Raw genomic sequence first — 17993 nt, 5'->3', positions numbered from 1 at the left:
AGAGGTGACATATCCTCATCTCGCCTTAGTACAAGACATTGGTCCAAAAAGTCCTGCCCGAACCAGCACTGGCCCGTTTGGAAGGGCACTGTATGGTAATGTAACTGTCCTCACAATAGTGATCATCATAAAGGGGATAACAGTAGTGCAACCCACAGACAGGTGTGAGCAGGGATTTACACCAGACAACAAAACGACGTTGGAGAGGTTTTAAAGTGGTGCTTTTGCTGTAAGAGGTCGGAAGCGAAAATAAGGGAATTATTTTGTTGACAAACAACCAAACGGTTGATGTTGGAATATTACTGCTGCATGCAGCTCAGAGGTAAACGCTTAAGTCTTCCTCACGTCCTTTAAGCTTCCAAAATACAGGTCAGTCAGTCAGTGTGGCAGACGAAGGGTTAATAACTATAGAGCAATGTGTTTTCAACAGCTCACACGTCTTTAAATGGCCTGTCGAAACATATGTTCATACACTGGAATATCGGAAACAAAGTCACTCACACTACCAAAAGTTAATTAAAATGTAAATCGTTTTATTTGAAATCCAGTACAACAGCACTTTTCATAAGTATTTTATTACCCAAAAATGTTACATTGCTTGGTCACATTCATATAAAATAACTTACAATAACAAAAATGTAAAGCAAATGGTGCTGGTATGAGTCTAGGGTTATTAAACACATTTTAGTACATACAGACTCGCCTGTGTTCAACACTCCAGAAGATCACAGACACTGAAAAAGAAACAGAAAACTGTATTCACTCAATTACCTCTATTCAGCACAGCAAGGGGCATTTTCTGTTATCCGATACAGGTGATGACATGTCTGCATTGCCAGTGTCCTGGGTTAATTTACCCATGCTGCATTACTTCTCAGTGGACAGCTGCTGTATTTTAAAAAGTATATTTGTGTATGTGTGTGTTAAGAGTCAGTGTGTGTGTTGGTGTAGGCATGTTTGTGTGCGAGGGTATTAGTGTTCTGTTAGTGTGGGCATTTGTTTGTGTGCAGGGGTGTGTGTGTGTGTGTGTGTGTGTGCATCAGAGAGTGAGATGTCTTGCCTAGTGGAGTGCAGTTGTCTTAGCCCAGAAGGGAGATCACCATCACCACTCCCATGAATTGAGTGAACAGAATCACCGGCGTCAGGAATGACCACACCGGCCACAGTGCAATGTTAAAACTGCAACACACACACACACACACACACACACACACACACACACACACACACACACACACACACACACACACACACACACACACACCATTAACACTACAAAAGCAAAGCACAATTATAACAGAAATCAAAATAAATACACAAATTGGCAAATATTAAATACACTATCTCTCATTCATCCTTCACTCAGAGCTTTTGAGCCTTTCAGAACAGCAGATGCTGTATACGAATCAGTTAACATGTAAGTTCTATAACCCCCTTTTGCTCTTCCAGCCACACTCCTAGAAACACACTCACTCCCGTCATGTTCACACCCATCACCATGTGAGCAAAATCCTGGTGAGGACTTTTACTTTCTGAACCTGGAATTGACACCTCTGGTCAAATGCAGTTGCATGTTGGTGGGGGTTAAAATGTATAAGTGACTCTACAGTGGTGCGATATGCAATACAGACACTTGCCTGCAGGAGGCAGCGATGAAAGCTGCCGTGGTAATTGGTGGGATGGCAGGATATTCCTGATCATACTGTTTGATCCCTCGGAACCACTCCAGATACACGATACAGAAAGACGCAAGGCTGACGCACAGAGCCAGGAGCACCAAACCCACAGTGAACCACCAACTGCAAGTAAAAGAGACACAAATGCATAAAAAACACACACCCCAACGTCCACACACATTCCTGAGGCATGAGGTCAGTATAGAGGGGACATGGAAGATCTCCAAACGGGCTCGAGCAGATTCCTGCTCCACCACCCCCAGCTGGTCTCACCATCTCCTTTAACATCTAGACACATTCATTTCAAAGTGCCAGTCAAGAAACAATTAAAAAATGTTTCATCTTGGGATGAAACAATGCAATGAACTTCCTGATGGCCAATATCAGCTCACTGGTAAGGTGCAAACATCAGGCCTATGTTTGGGGTAATTTTCCACTGACCACCTCCCTGCACACAAAAGAGTAAAAAATACCATAATATTATCTCCAAACAAAGAACTGGCCTACATTTTAAATGGACACAGCCCATCCCCAAAGGAGTGCAACATGTTTTTTCTGACTGGATCTCGTGCTTTGCCCCTCAGGGAGGATGACTCCTCTGGTTTAAGGGGGCTGTGAGCTGATCATGCCTTGGTGAGAAACAAATAATGACGTGTACTCAGAAGAACAGTGGGACAATGGGAGACACCGACAGGAACATGTTCTCAGAGGCTCTGGATACACCTTTGGGGCTCACTGCCTGCTTCAATGTGCAGGAAAGATTACAAAAATGTTATTAATATTACTATAGCATGTGAAATCATGTTTTAATGAAACTTTAGACGACACCAAGTTTCATTAATGGCCTTCAGCTGTGTATCCCCATGCACACCGACTACATTCATCGTTGTGTTACTGTAGAAACAACAAGAAGCTACACTGACAGTACACATCAGAAATCAGATCAAACTACACTGCATACATGCACCAGTGTGTTCCCGTAGACACCGGATCTCTGAAACCTGCACTACTCTGATCATAGTGATGTGGTAGAAATATACGTGCTCATAGTGAGACTGTGCTGGACACTTTGTTACTACAGCAACAGCTACACCACAGCAGTGCATCTGTGACCGTGAACAGGCCAGTGGGAGTGCTGGCCAGATCATAATGTGTTATATAGGTCATTACAGAGCACCAGCAGAGCAGGGGGCGTCATGCCATGTGCAGCCGCACCTGAATCCACCTGCTAATCAGCAGAGCCCTGACACCACCTGCTAATCCGCAGAGCCATGACTCCACCTGCTAATCCATGTCTCCACCTGCTAATCAGCAGAGCCATGACTCCACCTGCTAATCAGCAGAGCCATGACTCCACCTGCTAATCCATGATTCCACCTGCTAGAATCCTGCTAGAACTACAAAAACCAGGGGTGCGTTTCCCAACCTCGTAACCTCATACATAAAAATATTGTTACATTTACGATTGTTTCCCGAAACTCTTCGTAACTTACGTACTTTTAGCCGTTCATAAATTAAGAGTATTCGGACCCATTAGTAACCAAGTACTTCTTAGCTCAAAGCTCACATGCAGTTCTACCTCAAATAGGACAGAGGCCGCTAATTTACCTTTAAAAACTCACACTGGTTGTAAGCACGGCATTAGCGCATGTTAATATAAAAACATGAAATTGTGTAAATTCATATTTATTGTGAATTTCATATTTATTTTGAAAAAGCAAAGCTACTAGCTTGAATAATAGCTTGAATAGTCAGTATTTTGCTAGAATTACATTAACTTTGGTTGTATGAATTATGGTTTGGTGGTGTCACCTATGAAGGTCTTTTAGTTCAAATCTGAGCATAAATATCGTTTAATTTTATTCCTTAAGTCTTTTCATTCACATCAAACAAACAATGATAACTTGTTAGAAGTGAATCATTTCAATTGAATAAAATGACCAATGTAATTTTTATATTAAATTAGTACAAATATAAAAAATCTAATAAATGAATGTATTCTCTGTAAAGAAATGACTACGTTTAGCATAATACGCTTGACATAACCAATCAAATGGGCTGATTCATCATTTTACATATATAAGTAACTTTGAGTAAGTCCAGACTAGAGTGATTACATTGATGGATTTCTGCAGACTTCTGCTTTGCCCAAGAGCTAAGCTGCTGTATCCCAATGTGTGTGCAGGGACTAAAGTCATGCACCAATACAGAAAATTTCAACATACTAATGATGCACTGTATGAAATCAGAATAGGTTTTCACATAAATGGAAGCATTCTTGGAATTACCAGTGCAGCGGATGCACAATGATCCTCATACACATTATCAGCTTCTTAAACCCCGTTATAAATGCATGAGAGTACATGTCCCCACCCCATAATTCCTGCTGAAACTACAAAACTACCATGTGAGTGGTGCTCCCCCCTCCCTCAGTGAAACAGGTTAAATGAAATGCACACCACTAGATAAAGCTGAATGTGCAAGTCTTATGCAACCATTAAATCATCGTTATGGACATTGTAACCTGAGAGTATCCATCCATCCATCCATTTTCATCCGCTTATCTGGGTCTGGGTCGTGGGGGCAGTAGCCTAAGCAAAGAGGCCCAGGTTTCCCTCTCCCCAGCCACCTCTTCTAGCTCTTCTGGGGGGATACTGAGGCGTAAGGAGAACCCATGACTCATTAATCTGGACCAACTGGGATGGTGCATGTTCTGGTGGATATATGTACTGGGTGGTAGCAGGTATCTAATCTGAAGATACATTCTTACTCCTGCCTTGAATGACCAGGAGAGAATGACTATACCAGGCTGGCTTGGAAACAGAAAGGCAAATAATGAAAATAATAAAAGTTTTTGCCAAAATTTACATGAAACATTTATTTCGTATAGTGATGTGTGTTTGTTGTTTGTTCTATGTTGTAAACATAATCCAGACTTCCATGAACTTGCAGTCATTGAGGTGCAAGTTTTACATTCACTCACCACTTGAAAAAAGGGAAACAACAATCACTGAAAAAATAATTCTGTCCTGCATCTTCATATCTCCTATACTGTGTCTGTAGATGTTTCCAGTGTTTGCGTGAGTTCGTCTTTGTAAAAATCCCGTTTGTGGCGCGGTTTGCAATGCTTCTGTACTGATGCATGAAACGTTAATTGTGTGCGCATTTATAGGCTTGAAATGCGATGGATATTAAAAGTGTGAAGTAATTACTTATTAATTTATTTCTTAATTATTTTCCCAGTTATATTTTATGGTATAATAATGAAAGAATTTATGTAAATCAGTGGCTCAGTTTTCAACTAGCAGAGCTTTTCCAGTGTAGATGCAGAGGCAACAAAGAACTACTTAAAACTCGTTCGTAAATATGGAGACTAAAAAGGCTTTTGGGAAACACTCTTAAAGTTGCACTCTTAAAGTTACATCATTCTTAAAGTTGTTCCTAAATCTCTAAGATCGTTCGTTATCGGGAAATGTACCCCAGCACATTAGTAATCACACACACAGGGTTTTCAGTGTGTGGATATTCTTTTGAATGAAATGTGCATTCCTTTGTAAGAGTAATCATCTGGATTACACCTAATCACCTCAGTTACACCGGATTACACCTTATCACCTGGATTACACTAGATGCCAAAATTAAATCCCCATTATTTGAATCAAGCTTCTGTAAAATACAAAACAAACCAGTCAGCATATCAAAATCTATTAAAGGCATGCCCAGCCAACGTCTTAAACGTGTTATTACTCTCCCTTCTGAAATAAGGCAACTACAGAAGCCTCATACAAATACATGGAATGATGCAGTTATTTTATGCTTCACTGAAGTATCTTCTGTACTGAAGATGGCGTTGTTCTTACGGATAATAGAAAGGCTGAAATATATATGTGCCTAAACAATAATATCAACAGTTAGTAAAAATGTAATGAGAAATAATTATCAGTAGAATATCTGAAATTGCCTTTTATATAAAACTAACAAATACATTTGCACCACATACATAGCCTTTGATGAAGAATAATTACCTTTTAATGTTGTTGTTTTCTAAGATGACGGGGAAGAAGTCTACATAGTAGGTCAAACCCACAGAGGCCAAGATCCAGAAGACTGAATGGCGGTTGATACGAGGGAGGGCTTTCAGTTCCACTTCCTCTTTACCTGCAATTACATCGGAAAGACGTCAGATACAACTACACCAACACGACGTCTAAGAGACGCCAGATACAACTACACCAGCACGACGTCTAATAGACGTCAGATACAACTACACCAACACAACGTCTAAGAGACGTCAGATACAACTACACCAGCACGACGTCCAAGAGATGTCAGATACAATTACACCAGCACGACGTCCAAGAGACGTCAGATACAATTACACCAGCACGACGTCCAAGAGACGTCAGATACAATTACACCAGCACGACGTCCAAGAGACGTCAGATACAATTACACCAGCACGACGTCCAAGAGACGTCAGATACAACTACACCAGCACAGCGTCTAAGAGATAATCACTCACAACAAGTTTGCATACTCAATCTAAGCATGAAAGGAAATGCTTAGTGTAGATCCTCTTCGTAAAAATACTGGCATGATTTTTAATTGATGAGTTCATTACTCCTATACACACTGAGCCTCACTCAGGGGAACAACACAGATCATGTTTTGGGGATCCCCAAAAACTACAACTTATAATGGGATTTACCATCTGGGGCAGCATGCAATGAAAGAATGATCACTGAGAGACCCTGATTGATGAATGATTGTTGTCTCATAAGGTAAAAGAAGTTTGACCTCCAACCCGGGTTACATCTGCTTTTTCAGCATGACTTCATGAACCATAATGGGTTGATCAGATCTCAACTCATGACACTGATCACTTCCATAGGCACAGGTGTGTAAAATTAAGCACCTAGGAATGCAGACTGTTTTAACAAACATTTATAAAAGAATGGGTCGCTCTCAGGAGCTCAGTGAATTCCAGTGTGGAATTGTGATAAGATGCCACTTGTGTAACAAATCCAGTCGTGAAATTCTCTCACTCCTACATATTCCACAGTTAACTGTCAGCTGTTCTATAAGAAAATTAAACTGTTTGGGAACGACAGCAACTCAGCCATGAAGTGGTAGGCCACTTCTTCAGGGGTTGGTCACTAGGCCATATAAATGGTCAATCACTACAGGACTTCCCAACTTCATGTGGCCTTCAGATTAGCTCAACATTGCGCAGTTTCATGTAATGGGTTTCCATGGTTGAGCAGCTGCATCCAAGCCATACATCACCAATTGCAATGCAAAGAACCAGATGCAGTGGTGTAAAGCATGCTGCCACTGGACTCTAGAGCAGTGGAGGTGTGTTCTCTGGAGTGAATCACGCTTCTCCATCTGGCAATCTGATGGACGAGTCTGGGTTTGTCAGTTGCCAGGAGAACAGTACTTGTCTGACTGCATTGTGCCAAGTGTAAAGTTTGGTGGGTGGGGGATTATTGTGTGGGGTTGTTTTTCAGGATCTGGGCCCCTTAGTTCCAGTGAAAGGAACTCTGAATGCTTCAACATTTGGACAATTCCATGATACCAACTTTGTGGGAACAGTTTGAAGCTGGCCCCTTCCTCTTCCAAAATGACTGTGTACCAGGGCATAAAGCAATGTCCATAAAGACATGACAGAGTGTGGTGTGGATGAACATGACTGGCCTACACAGAGTCCTGACCTCAACCTGAAAAACACCTTTGGGATGGTGATGTATCAGTATGTGAGCTCACAAATGGGCTTCTGGAAGAACGGTCAAAAATCCCTATAAACACACTCCTAAACCTTGTGGACAGCCTTCCCAGAGGTGTTGAAAGGGTGGATCAATGTTATATTGAACCCTATGGTTCAGGAATTAAATGTCACTTAAGATCATTGTGAATCAAGGTAGGTGAGCAAAAACTTTTGGCAATATAGTCTATATCCCCCATGCTCAAATAGCGTTTTTCTGGCCCGCAAGCTGAAAAGTGTTTTTTTTTAGGAATCTTTTTTTTGTAATCGCGCTATCCGCTCTTATTTTGAAATCGCGCACCGCGATGTCAAAACGATGCCGGGGATTGCCTTTATGGCAACAACAAACAGGTAGCAGACGCCCAAATGCGTTCGCCAACCGCCACCCCCCCCCCCCCCCCCCCCCCCCCCCCCCCCCCCCCCCCCCAACCGGCCCCTTCAGTGATTGAAAAAATAAAATGTGGCCCGTCATCATTTCTATTTGAGTACCCCTGGTCTATATGCTTCTTACCAATAATTATAAATATCACAAAATATTTCCCTGTGAACAAGTTGGCCCTCTTACCAAATTGTCACTGTAAAATTCATGCTCCAGATCACCTGTCAGTAACCCCGGATCACTTCAGGAAATAGATAATCAGATACAGGTGAACCAGCTTGGGCTGACAAATCCCCGGCTTGTTCCAGGTAATGCACTAAATCATGCACCGCCCCTCTTGTTCCAGGTAACGCACTAACCCATGTACCACCCCTCTTCACCCAGGTAATTAAACCCATGGAGGCCATCTTGTGGGATTCACACAATACAATATAACATGCTGCATTAGCTGCAGTTTGTGGGTGGAGATTCTAGATGATGCGGATTAAGCTCTGTGAACGTTAAGCCATCTCTAAGTTTGTGCAGTCAGGTGAAGAGACATAACGCTGGCTCTGAAACATGCTACAGCCTTTCTGCCATGACTTTATAAAGGTGTATGTTGACAAGAGTAAAAAAAAAACTAACTGGCATGTATGTCAGGAAGCCAACGGGCTGCCAGTTCTGCGTTGAGTCGAACAGAGAGAGCAGATTTAGACCATGCCCAGACATTGAGGGAAAACAACTATGTCTTCAATCACTTTGCATTATACACTTTATTGAAATAAAATTAAGACAATAAATCTGTTGTGGTTCATATGACAAATAAGATTAAAATCACTTTAAAAATTTTTAAGTTTCTATAAGAATCCAAGACGCAATGGAGCCAAAAAGTCACCATCAACAAAGAAGGTCAATGTTACCCACAGGGATTAATTTTGCAAGGATTTTGAACATTATTTTGTGTGAAAATTATCTACATAATCTGAAGCAAGCTTATCTGTGTCACGTTGAGCCGGTCCAGTCACTCAGGGGAGACGCCCACGCACAGGGCAGTCCCTGTTGTGCCTACGCCAGGGCTTCCGCAACGCAACAGAGTATGCGATGGAGTTCAGGACAATCACAGCTGGGACTGGATGAACAACCCAGCGCTTACAGACACCTTAATTGCAGGGTGCAAACATAGCTGCAATCAGAGCTCGCTTGCAAGCAGGAGATGGTTTCGTTGAATGAAATGGTGAGGCTGGCTGTCACCTACAACCGTCTCCTGCAGGAAAGAGAAGCCCTCTCTTGCAGGCTACCTAGTACACGTCAAGAGACTTCTGCTCCGGTCCTGCGGGGAGCTCATGCAGCTGGGCGGCACCCGATCTAACTCACCATCGCCTGGCAGACCGAGAGGGAATGGCTGGGTATCTTCATCATAGATGAAAGGTTTCAAATATGGTTAGGTTTATTCCTCTTGCAACCACAGATCTGCTGTTTAGGCACATCTTCCACCAATTTGGATTGCCTGAGGACATCCTCTCTGACCGGGGGATCCAGTTTACATTGAGGTTGTGGAGGGAGAACATCACAGTAAGTCTCACATCTAGCTACCAACCCCAGTCAAATGGACAAGCGGAACCTGGGAAGAGACCCCCCCAAACGCCACAGAGACACTGTTAAGAAATTCAAGAGGAAAGCTAATCTAAGATGGAGAAAGATGCCTTGCTACAGCCCTGGGGATAAGGTTTGTGTGGTGACGCGGTATGACCGGATGGGGCCCAAAGGGAAGCTGGATGCCAGATCAACCCTGTCACCTACTGGGTCAGCATGTCAGGGAGCAGCCGTGCTTCATCTGCCTTCCATGTTAGTGCTCTCAAGTCAGTAACAGAAGGATCGCTGAGTGAGCCAATGGGCATAGCCCTTCCTCACCCATCGCACTGGAGGATGGCCCGGCCTATCGAGTGCGGCTGCTGTACCTGGTGAACTGGGAGGGGTACGGTCCCGAGGAGCAGAGCTGGATACCGGCCTCATGGGTACTGAACCCCACACTAAACACCTCCTTCTACCAGGACCATCTGAACAGACCTGTGCCTCATCGTCCAGGACGCCACCGCACCAGGAGGCTGGTGGGGCCCTATTCTGTCCCTTCGCTCAGGGGAGACACCCACACACCAACACACACAGCCATGATCATTTTAACCTGTGGCCTCAGGAAGGCGCTGCAGGTGCATCAAGACAAGAACAAACAGACTGGAGGACAGTTATTCCCCCACAAGCCATAACCACGCTAAACTCGCACATGCACTGACTCTCCAGCCTCCACGCTTCATTATACCCACCTACTTTGCAGGATTATCGTCACCGTCATCTAATGTGCAATATCTAACAGAACTGACAAATTGTCAACCACCCACTGTGCAATATCAAAACCTAGTCATATTGTCTACTACTGTGCAACACATACATTTTGACAATTATAATTCTGTCTCAATACTACTGCTGTGATTTCTGTCACATCACTGCCATGCAACATCCATACACTATATAAAAACCTCTAAAATATTTTTTTTACAATAATTTAAATTTATTCTCTGTAAACTGTGAATGTATTGTGCACCTTACTCTTTCAGGGGTTGGTCACTAATTTTAATTTAATCACTTACATTTCAGGGGTGGTCACTTCTGAAAATTTGATCTTCAAATCATTTTTAGTCACATATTTATTAGCTACAGGTTATAGACTATCAAAAAGTTTGATTCGTCAAGCTCAGATATAGAAGCAGTTTTTTTAATTAGATGTAAATTGGTATGCAGTAACAGGGTTGCGACTAACAGGGTTGCAAATTTAGGCTAAGTTGTGGTCTACCCCAGGAACAGATGCTAACTGTAAAATTTAGCTATGTATACAAGATCAAGGACAAATATGGTTATATAAGTATTTAAAGTAAATTTTGACTCTACTCAATATTAGTCTTACAATATGAGGAACAGAGTTGCATTCACTGAGTGACACACACAACTTGGACAAACATATTTGGAAAAAAACCTTGAAAATTGTTAGAGCACTTACCATTTTTCTTGCCATGTGGGCAGGAAATGTTCTTGTGATGCAAATTTCTTTGTGCCAGTAAACAAATATTTTTAACCCTTTCTCTGCCAGATAAAATTCCTTATCGTAACAGGGCTGCGCGCATGTTGTGGGACACAACTTAATAGTGTAAAAACTGTGACATGCAATACAATGTAGACCAAAGAAGTTGTTTTCATAAGTAAAGGAGATGCATTTCAACAATATACAAGAGGAAGTAATTTATTTAGAGCTTATTTTAATAAATTTGGCAAAGGAGTTGGTCACCCAATGTGTGGGACAAGAGAAAACTGCCATTTTTTGAGGTGGTCCAAAGGTATTCGGTCTTTTGAATAATATCTAAGGAGCTTATTTTTCCACCAAATTTTACAGTTTGTCTTATAACAAGTACATTGTTAAAAAGAAATAGTCATTTAGATATTTTGGATATGTACATTTGAAATTTAAGTGGTGGGACAGGAAATGTACCAAAATCCTGGAATGACCCTTGTACAAATATACTTAAGTACATTTGAAGGCCAGTACTTTTGTACTTTTACTCAAGTAGAGGACTAAAGGACTTCTACTTGTGCTGTAGTAAACCTTTAGCTTGGGTATCTGTACTTTAACTCAAGTATGTAGTTTGCAGGGTTGCCAACTCTCACGCATTGAGCGTGAGACACACGCATTTGACTGTCTTCACACGCTCTCACGCCACACATCCGATTTCTCACGCCGAAAAAAAAATCTAGTTTATTTATCTCATCTACATCAATGATTCAATGTGTAAGTTGTTCGCTCTGGCGCCAACCACTGGCGATCGATCGATCGCGATATAATACTTAATTTGTGTCCATTTTACACCCCGACCGATAACAATTTACGTTAAATCTCACTCCAAATGATCTTGAAAAGTTGGCAACCTTGAGTTTGTGTACTTCGTCCACCACTGGGGAAGAGTCAATTACAGTTATCTTGGTTTGAATGTTGGTAACAATTACCCAGAAACATCAGTTTAGCTAGGTTTAGCTGGAATATCTGAAGAATCATATCGTAATAAGGGTTCTACATTAACTAATTAGCTGGCAACCATTGACAGCCAGCTACGTATTTGAATCAAACGATGCAGAACAACTGTATCCGTAGTGGTATTATCCATCATGATAGGGGATGCAGTAGGGACGTCATAATAGGGGCTATAACACGGACGTCATAATAGGGGCTATAACAGGGACGTCATAATAGTGACTATATGATATAACAGGGACGAGGTTTTCCCCACACACGCTCATGTGTTGCTCAGGTCGCTGAGACGTGTCACACCGGCACAAGGAGCGTCCACATCTGACAGATAAACAGCTACACCTTCATGTGCGTGATGGCGACTCAAGACAATCTAGCGATGTGAGGTTGAATCAGCAACGACCTAGTTATGTTAGCTGGATCAGTAACGATCTAGTGGTGCTGTTGCCAACAGTGACGGCGATATTAGCTAAACTAGATACGTATTCAACTAACTAGCCTAGCTAGAGATTTAATAAGGGATTTTAAAGACACTTTCTCATCTGTCTCAAGGTTTAGCTACTGTATTATACAGTGCCCCTTTCAGTTAGTTAACCTAGCTACTTAACTTTGCAATGAACAGAAGTGGCACTGATCTTGGGTAATGGACCTGGACGTGTGCAGCTAACTCGGTAGTGAACTAGTGAGATCAGAGAGTATATGAGTGTTGGTGTGACCACACCTCGGCTACTGGCCCGGGTCTGGTGAACCGTTAGTCCAGCGATAGCTGCCTGGGGCGGGGGGTTATATAGGTGGCCGGTTAGTCCAGTTAACTACAAACATTAAGATTTAAATTTAGACCACGAAGAGATACTTTGAATAAACTTTAGGAAACACTGAGCGTTTTAAATACTACTCACTCTTTTCGTCTTCTTCCGACACCGCTTGTAAAATAAGTTCGGCGTCTTTTTTAAACCTGTTTCTCAGCGTAACCAGCTCGTTTTCAGCCAACACGCCTGCCATGACTGCTTGTTTAAAAAATAAAAGGCCAGACACTGACTTCCGGGTTTGAGTGTGTGACGCACCGATGACGCAACGTCGGTGTTTTCCTTTTGGGATCATAATGAAAATGTTCATAATGAAAAGTGACCATCAGTAGTTCTAAATTTGTACAGGAAAATGTTTACTGGCAAATAACGCTATGTGCCAAGATAAAATACCAGTTAATATATGGTAAAAAGCCATTAAATGTATGAGGTTCACACGAATAACCTCAAAAAACATGTTCCTCACTGCAGTTTAATCCTGTCGTGCACATGCATTAAAAATTATTTTTAACCTCTTAATTTGCACACAGAGCAATCTCCTAAACATTTACTGTATTTCTATGTAATCTTTGTCTTAATTGATATCTGTTACCCTGAAATATTACAGCATAAATCCAAAATGGCGGCTAGTGATGGACATGCAATTGACCTTTAGAGCATCTTAGAAATCTACAAGAAATAAAAATATATTTTATGATTTACTATGTCTTGAGACTTTCATAAAATTTTCAGCAATACTTTTTTTTTCTTGAGTGAAAATGGACCTGTCCACTAGTTGGATGTCATGCATCAAAAGGTATATTTTGTTTATGAGGATTTAATGAGTCCACTGGGTAAAATAGCATCAGGTGATCGATATTATGATGTATGTATAATCCAAATACCAATATATCAGTAACCATACGGTATAACATACACTCACCGGCCACTTTATTAGGTACACCTTGCTAGTACCAGGTTGGACCCCCTTTTGACATGCATGACAGCATCACGCAGTTGCTGCAGATTTGTTTCATCTGCACATCCATGATGTGAATCTCCCGTTCCACCACATCCCAAAGGTGCTCTACTGGATTGAGATCTGGTGACTGGAGGCCATTCGAGTAGAGTGAATTCATTGTTGTGTACAAGAAACCAGTCTGAGATGATTCGCGTTTTATGACACATTATCCTGCTGGAAGTAGTCAACAGAAGATGGGTACACTGTGGTCATAAAGGGATGGACATGGTCAGCAACAATACTCAGGTAGGCTGTGGCCTATCTCAGTTGCTCACTTGGTATTAATGGGCCCAAAATGTGCCAAGAAAATATCCCCCACACCATTGAACCATCACCAGCCTGAACCGATGATACAAGGCAGGATGGGCCCATGCTTTCATGTTGTTGACGCCAAATTCTGACCCTACCATCTGAATGTCGCAGCAAAAATTGAGACTCATCAGACCAGGCAACATTTTTCCAATCTTCTATTGTCCAAATTTAGTGAGCCTGTGTGAATTGTAGCCTCAGTTTCCTGTGGTGATCTTCTGCTGCTGTAGCCCATCTGCATCAAGTTTTGACATTTATCCTTTGTTGCACTTACATAAACACACTCACATCACAGTCATTTGTGCTGTATGTCTCAGGTACACTTTCTGCTCTTCTTTCAGTAGCAGCAGTTGGTGAACCATTGCAGTGGACATTTGTGCCATGTTCTTTCTTTCTGTCTTTTCCTTTTACATTCTCTCCCCCTCTTTTCTCTCCTCTCCTGTATGGTCCACCTAACCCCAATTATTTTGATCACTATTGAACTCTATTGTGCAAAATTGTTTTAATTTGATCCTTACATAAAATCAAAGGTGTCCTCCAAAGATTGGGAGGGAGGAGGCAAAAAAAAAGGTTTGACATGAGATGCTGTTCTGCATGCCTCGATTGTAACGACTAGTTATTTCAGTTACTGTTGACATTCTATCAGTTCAAACTAGTCTGGCCATTCTCCTCTGGCCTCTGGCATTAACAAGGCATTTGCGCCCACAGAACTGCCACTCACTGGATATTTTCTCTTTTTCTGACCATTCTCTGTAAACACTAGAGATGGTTGTGCGTGAAAATTCCAGTAAATGAGCAGATTCTGAAATACTTAGACCAGCCCGTCTGGCACCAACAACCAACCATGCCACATTCAAAGTCACTTAAATCACCTTTCTTCGCCATTCTGATACTTGGTTTGAACTGCAGCAGATCATCTTGGTCTACATGTCTAAATGCATTGAGTTGCTGCCATGTGATTGGCATTTGCATTAATGAGCAGTTAGATAGCCATAGGAATTCATGTACCTAAAATCTGTGTGCATCTAAGTGTGTGTGTGTGTGTGTTCATGGTTGTGCAAGGTAGTGTCATAGTGAGCCAGGGTGCATTTGTGTGCACATGTGGGTGTGTGTGCATGTGTGTAAATGCGTGTGGGTGTATGAGTAAGTGTGTGTGCTCACAGAAAAACCAGACAATTACTTGTTTAAAAACAGCATTTACTCTGAATACCAACACTATAAATCAAGTGTATTTTAACCTGTTATTGTGTGGTTGCCATTACAGAGGGTGATTGTGTGTCTTCATCAAAAATATATATATTGAAAAAATCCATTGATCATGTTTAGAGATAATGGAAAGATATAAAAAAATCCATGCATGAAAATAGGAAAACCTTCCTATTGCCAATGCACCTGTTACAGCAACACAGCTGTTAGAGTGGTACACCTGGATGGCGTGCTGTGTGTGAGCAAGTTCAGAAGGTCACCTGCCCAACAGAAGCCAGGTGAGAGGTAGATCTGTCCAAATCCCCAGAGCCCTGCCAGCACCACGGCTCTGGAACGCAGTATCAGTGTGTGCAACTACGGCCTGCCAACCAGACCTGTGGCTCACCTAGGAAATGAACCTCCGATCTCCTGCCAAGAGCCCGAGGGAGCGAGAGAGAGAAGCAGTGTTTCCACCGGGTGAGAAAGAGGCACGATGGCAGAGGCATACAGTACATGAACCCAGACAGATGGACTCGTGCCAGAGCCTCTTAAGAGGATGAAGTGTGAGATGCCCACAGCTCTTCTCTAGCTGCGATACTGACCACGAGAGAGAGGCCGTGCCAAAACGGCACTGGAGCAAGGCAAGACTGTTTTACAATAGTCGGATCACAAGCAGGTCTCAACAGTTCGGGTGCACAATGCTCTTCTGTTGGGGAAAGCTCTGCATGATAAAAACTGCAGACAGAGTAGCTATTGCAAACATTTGGTTCCAAAGATCAATCAATATCATCAGTAGTGCCACAAGTGACCCATGAAGATGACCAAACAGATTTTAAATGCTTCCTTTTTTGCAAGTGATATTTCCTTGATGGTTCACTTGGTCCTTTTAGTCCTTAAAAGTACTTTTGTAACCATAGCACAGAAATATGGTGTGAATAGGGTGTGTTAATTAATTAATCCACAGTCCACTTCTAACATAATTCAGCTGAAAAGTATCCATCCATCAGGATGCCCTCTGATCGTCTTACCATGACTCAGCAGCAACAAACAACACTCAAATTGTTCAACAGTCTGACTCAATTGTCTCATAATTTCCCTATTACATATAAGTGTAAAAATTATGTATTTCAATCAATTGAAAAGTAATCTGTTGTATGAATTGTTTCTGTTCTGGTGATGTAGTAGGCCTCCGTATTTACTTAGCTGCCCCAACACAACACCTGTGACATCGGACTGGAGAACGTTTATGGTTCACTTCATTGTTTGGAAAACTGGTAATTATTTGATTAAACTTCTGCACAGTTTTGTGTCAGAAGTGAACATCTCAGTCTTGTGAGGGTCATGTAATGTTCTCACTTGAGCATCCAACAGGTCTCCCCAACCCCGGCAAAGGCGCAGGTGCTAACTCATCCTCAGTATGAAGTCTGACGGAAGTGAAGGTCCTTTACTGAGTGAACCTGGGATACATGGATCCTTATGTTGCTTTGGCAACAGTTCTCACACTGACATCTTTCCTTACGGTGCCCAGTAGTTCTATAAAAGTGCTTTGTGGCTGTTGAACCAGTCACAGTCACACGATACAGTAGATGCAGCTCCATCCCTGAGGAGTTTATTTCCCATGTGGTTATTTGCGCTTCTTGGTATAAGTTATAATTCCTGTTTAAGTGAGCCTGTTTAATCAAAATACTAGGTAATAGGGCTGGGCTGATTATGGTTAATGAACGATTTTTTTTGCCCTTATAGTTCACGGACAAGTGTTCAATTATTAAAGCTGTTTTTTTTCCTAACGTAAAAGGTCGTATTGTAATTATACAATTTACAAAAAGGTTGCTTCCTTGTCACTGACTGGATGGGGCGGAGTCATGGACTACACATGCACTAGAATATTTTTAAGTACATGAACATTGGGCATTAACCACGGGTATTAGCAATATATACTTAATATACCGAAATAACCAACATGTGCAAAATTATGTCGGTTAGAGGTTCTGAATGTCGGTTTCAATGTATTTTCAATTAATTTCCCAGCTCTACTAGGTGATGACATTGATTCCTGTAGTTTAGTAGTAGTCTGCCTCAATGGTATCTTGAATTCTGACCTATCTGCTATATCGAGCATGTATTCTGTGAATAGATGCAAAGCTCTTTGTAAGTCTCTGGATAAGAGTCTTCTAAATACCCTAAATGTAAATGTTAAAAGCTGAATAATACACATAATTCGGTCAGCTTTTTTTGTTTTTGTTTTTTTAGATCAATCACACTGTAAAATGGAGGTGACGGATATGTATTTAAATAAGGATGAAAAATCTGTCCAGCTCCTTTTTGCCCTCAGACTTGGTCTTTATTTACACTGCTGCTTTTCCCTGAGGTGCAGGGAAACGGATGATCCTTTGGACTTCCTTTATGTTCTGTTTCTACTTTATGTATCATTTCTGTATTCTGTGGAGGATATTTAGTCAATCTTTTAGATGTTAAAGTGTGAAAATAGGGGCTTTGTTATGTGCTAATGAACATACAATACACAAAGACCTGCTTTAACTACACTTTACACTTCTTTGACCTTCACTAGCTCTTTCCATCCTTTTGTACTACTAAAAAAAGCTAACAAACAAACAAACAAAACAGGCCCTTATGTGTTTTGTCATGAGTCAGCCATTAAAAAGCCTAGAACAGTCCTGAACCCCAGAACAAATTTGATACTCACAAACATTAACCCCATGTATATTTTTTCCATTTCCCACAGGAGACCTGATCTGGCCCTTGGTCTCTTAGATGTTTTATAACAATGCAGAGGTGAACAATACCAGTCTGTGAGCACCTTTA

The 17993-nt window shown here is 41.7% G+C and overlaps 1 protein-coding gene across 1 annotated transcript; it reads right to left on the bottom strand.

Annotated features, from left to right (window-relative positions):
* Positions 1–512: 512 nt before the first annotated feature.
* tmem128 (transmembrane protein 128) lies at positions 513–12925 on the bottom strand. The gene is made up of 5 exons (XM_076987871.1): positions 12770–12925; positions 5702–5834; positions 1638–1799; positions 1061–1179; positions 513–734 (listed from the first exon to the last, which is right to left on the bottom strand). The coding sequence occupies exons 1-4, from the start codon at positions 12870–12872 to the stop codon at positions 1080–1082; spliced, it is 498 nt and encodes a 165-aa protein (XP_076843986.1). The 5' UTR covers positions 12873–12925; the 3' UTR covers positions 513–734; positions 1061–1079.
* Between the last annotated feature and the right edge of the window lie 5068 nt (positions 12926–17993).

The sequence above is a fragment of the Brachyhypopomus gauderio genome, chromosome 2 (assembly GCF_052324685.1).
Source record: "Brachyhypopomus gauderio isolate BG-103 chromosome 2, BGAUD_0.2, whole genome shotgun sequence".
Classification (NCBI taxonomy): Eukaryota; Metazoa; Chordata; class Actinopteri; order Gymnotiformes; family Hypopomidae; genus Brachyhypopomus; species Brachyhypopomus gauderio.
Note: the sequence above shows the minus strand (reverse complement) of the source record. Positions and strands in the feature narration are given on the sequence as shown.

Excerpts from the sequence above, each read along its gene's own strand:
- tmem128 (XM_076987871.1), bottom strand. The coding sequence starts at position 12,872 with ATGGCAGGCGTGTTGGCTGAAAACGAGCTGGTTACGCTGAGAAACAGG. Across the intron at positions 5,835-12,769 it reads GTCGGAAGAAGACGAAAAGA|GTAAAGAGGAAGTGGAACTG; the intron begins GTGAGTAGTATT and ends ATGTAATTGCAG. Across the intron at positions 1,800-5,701 it reads GAAAACAACAACATTAAAAG|TTGGTGGTTCACTGTGGGTT; the intron begins GTAATTATTCTT and ends TTTTACTTGCAG.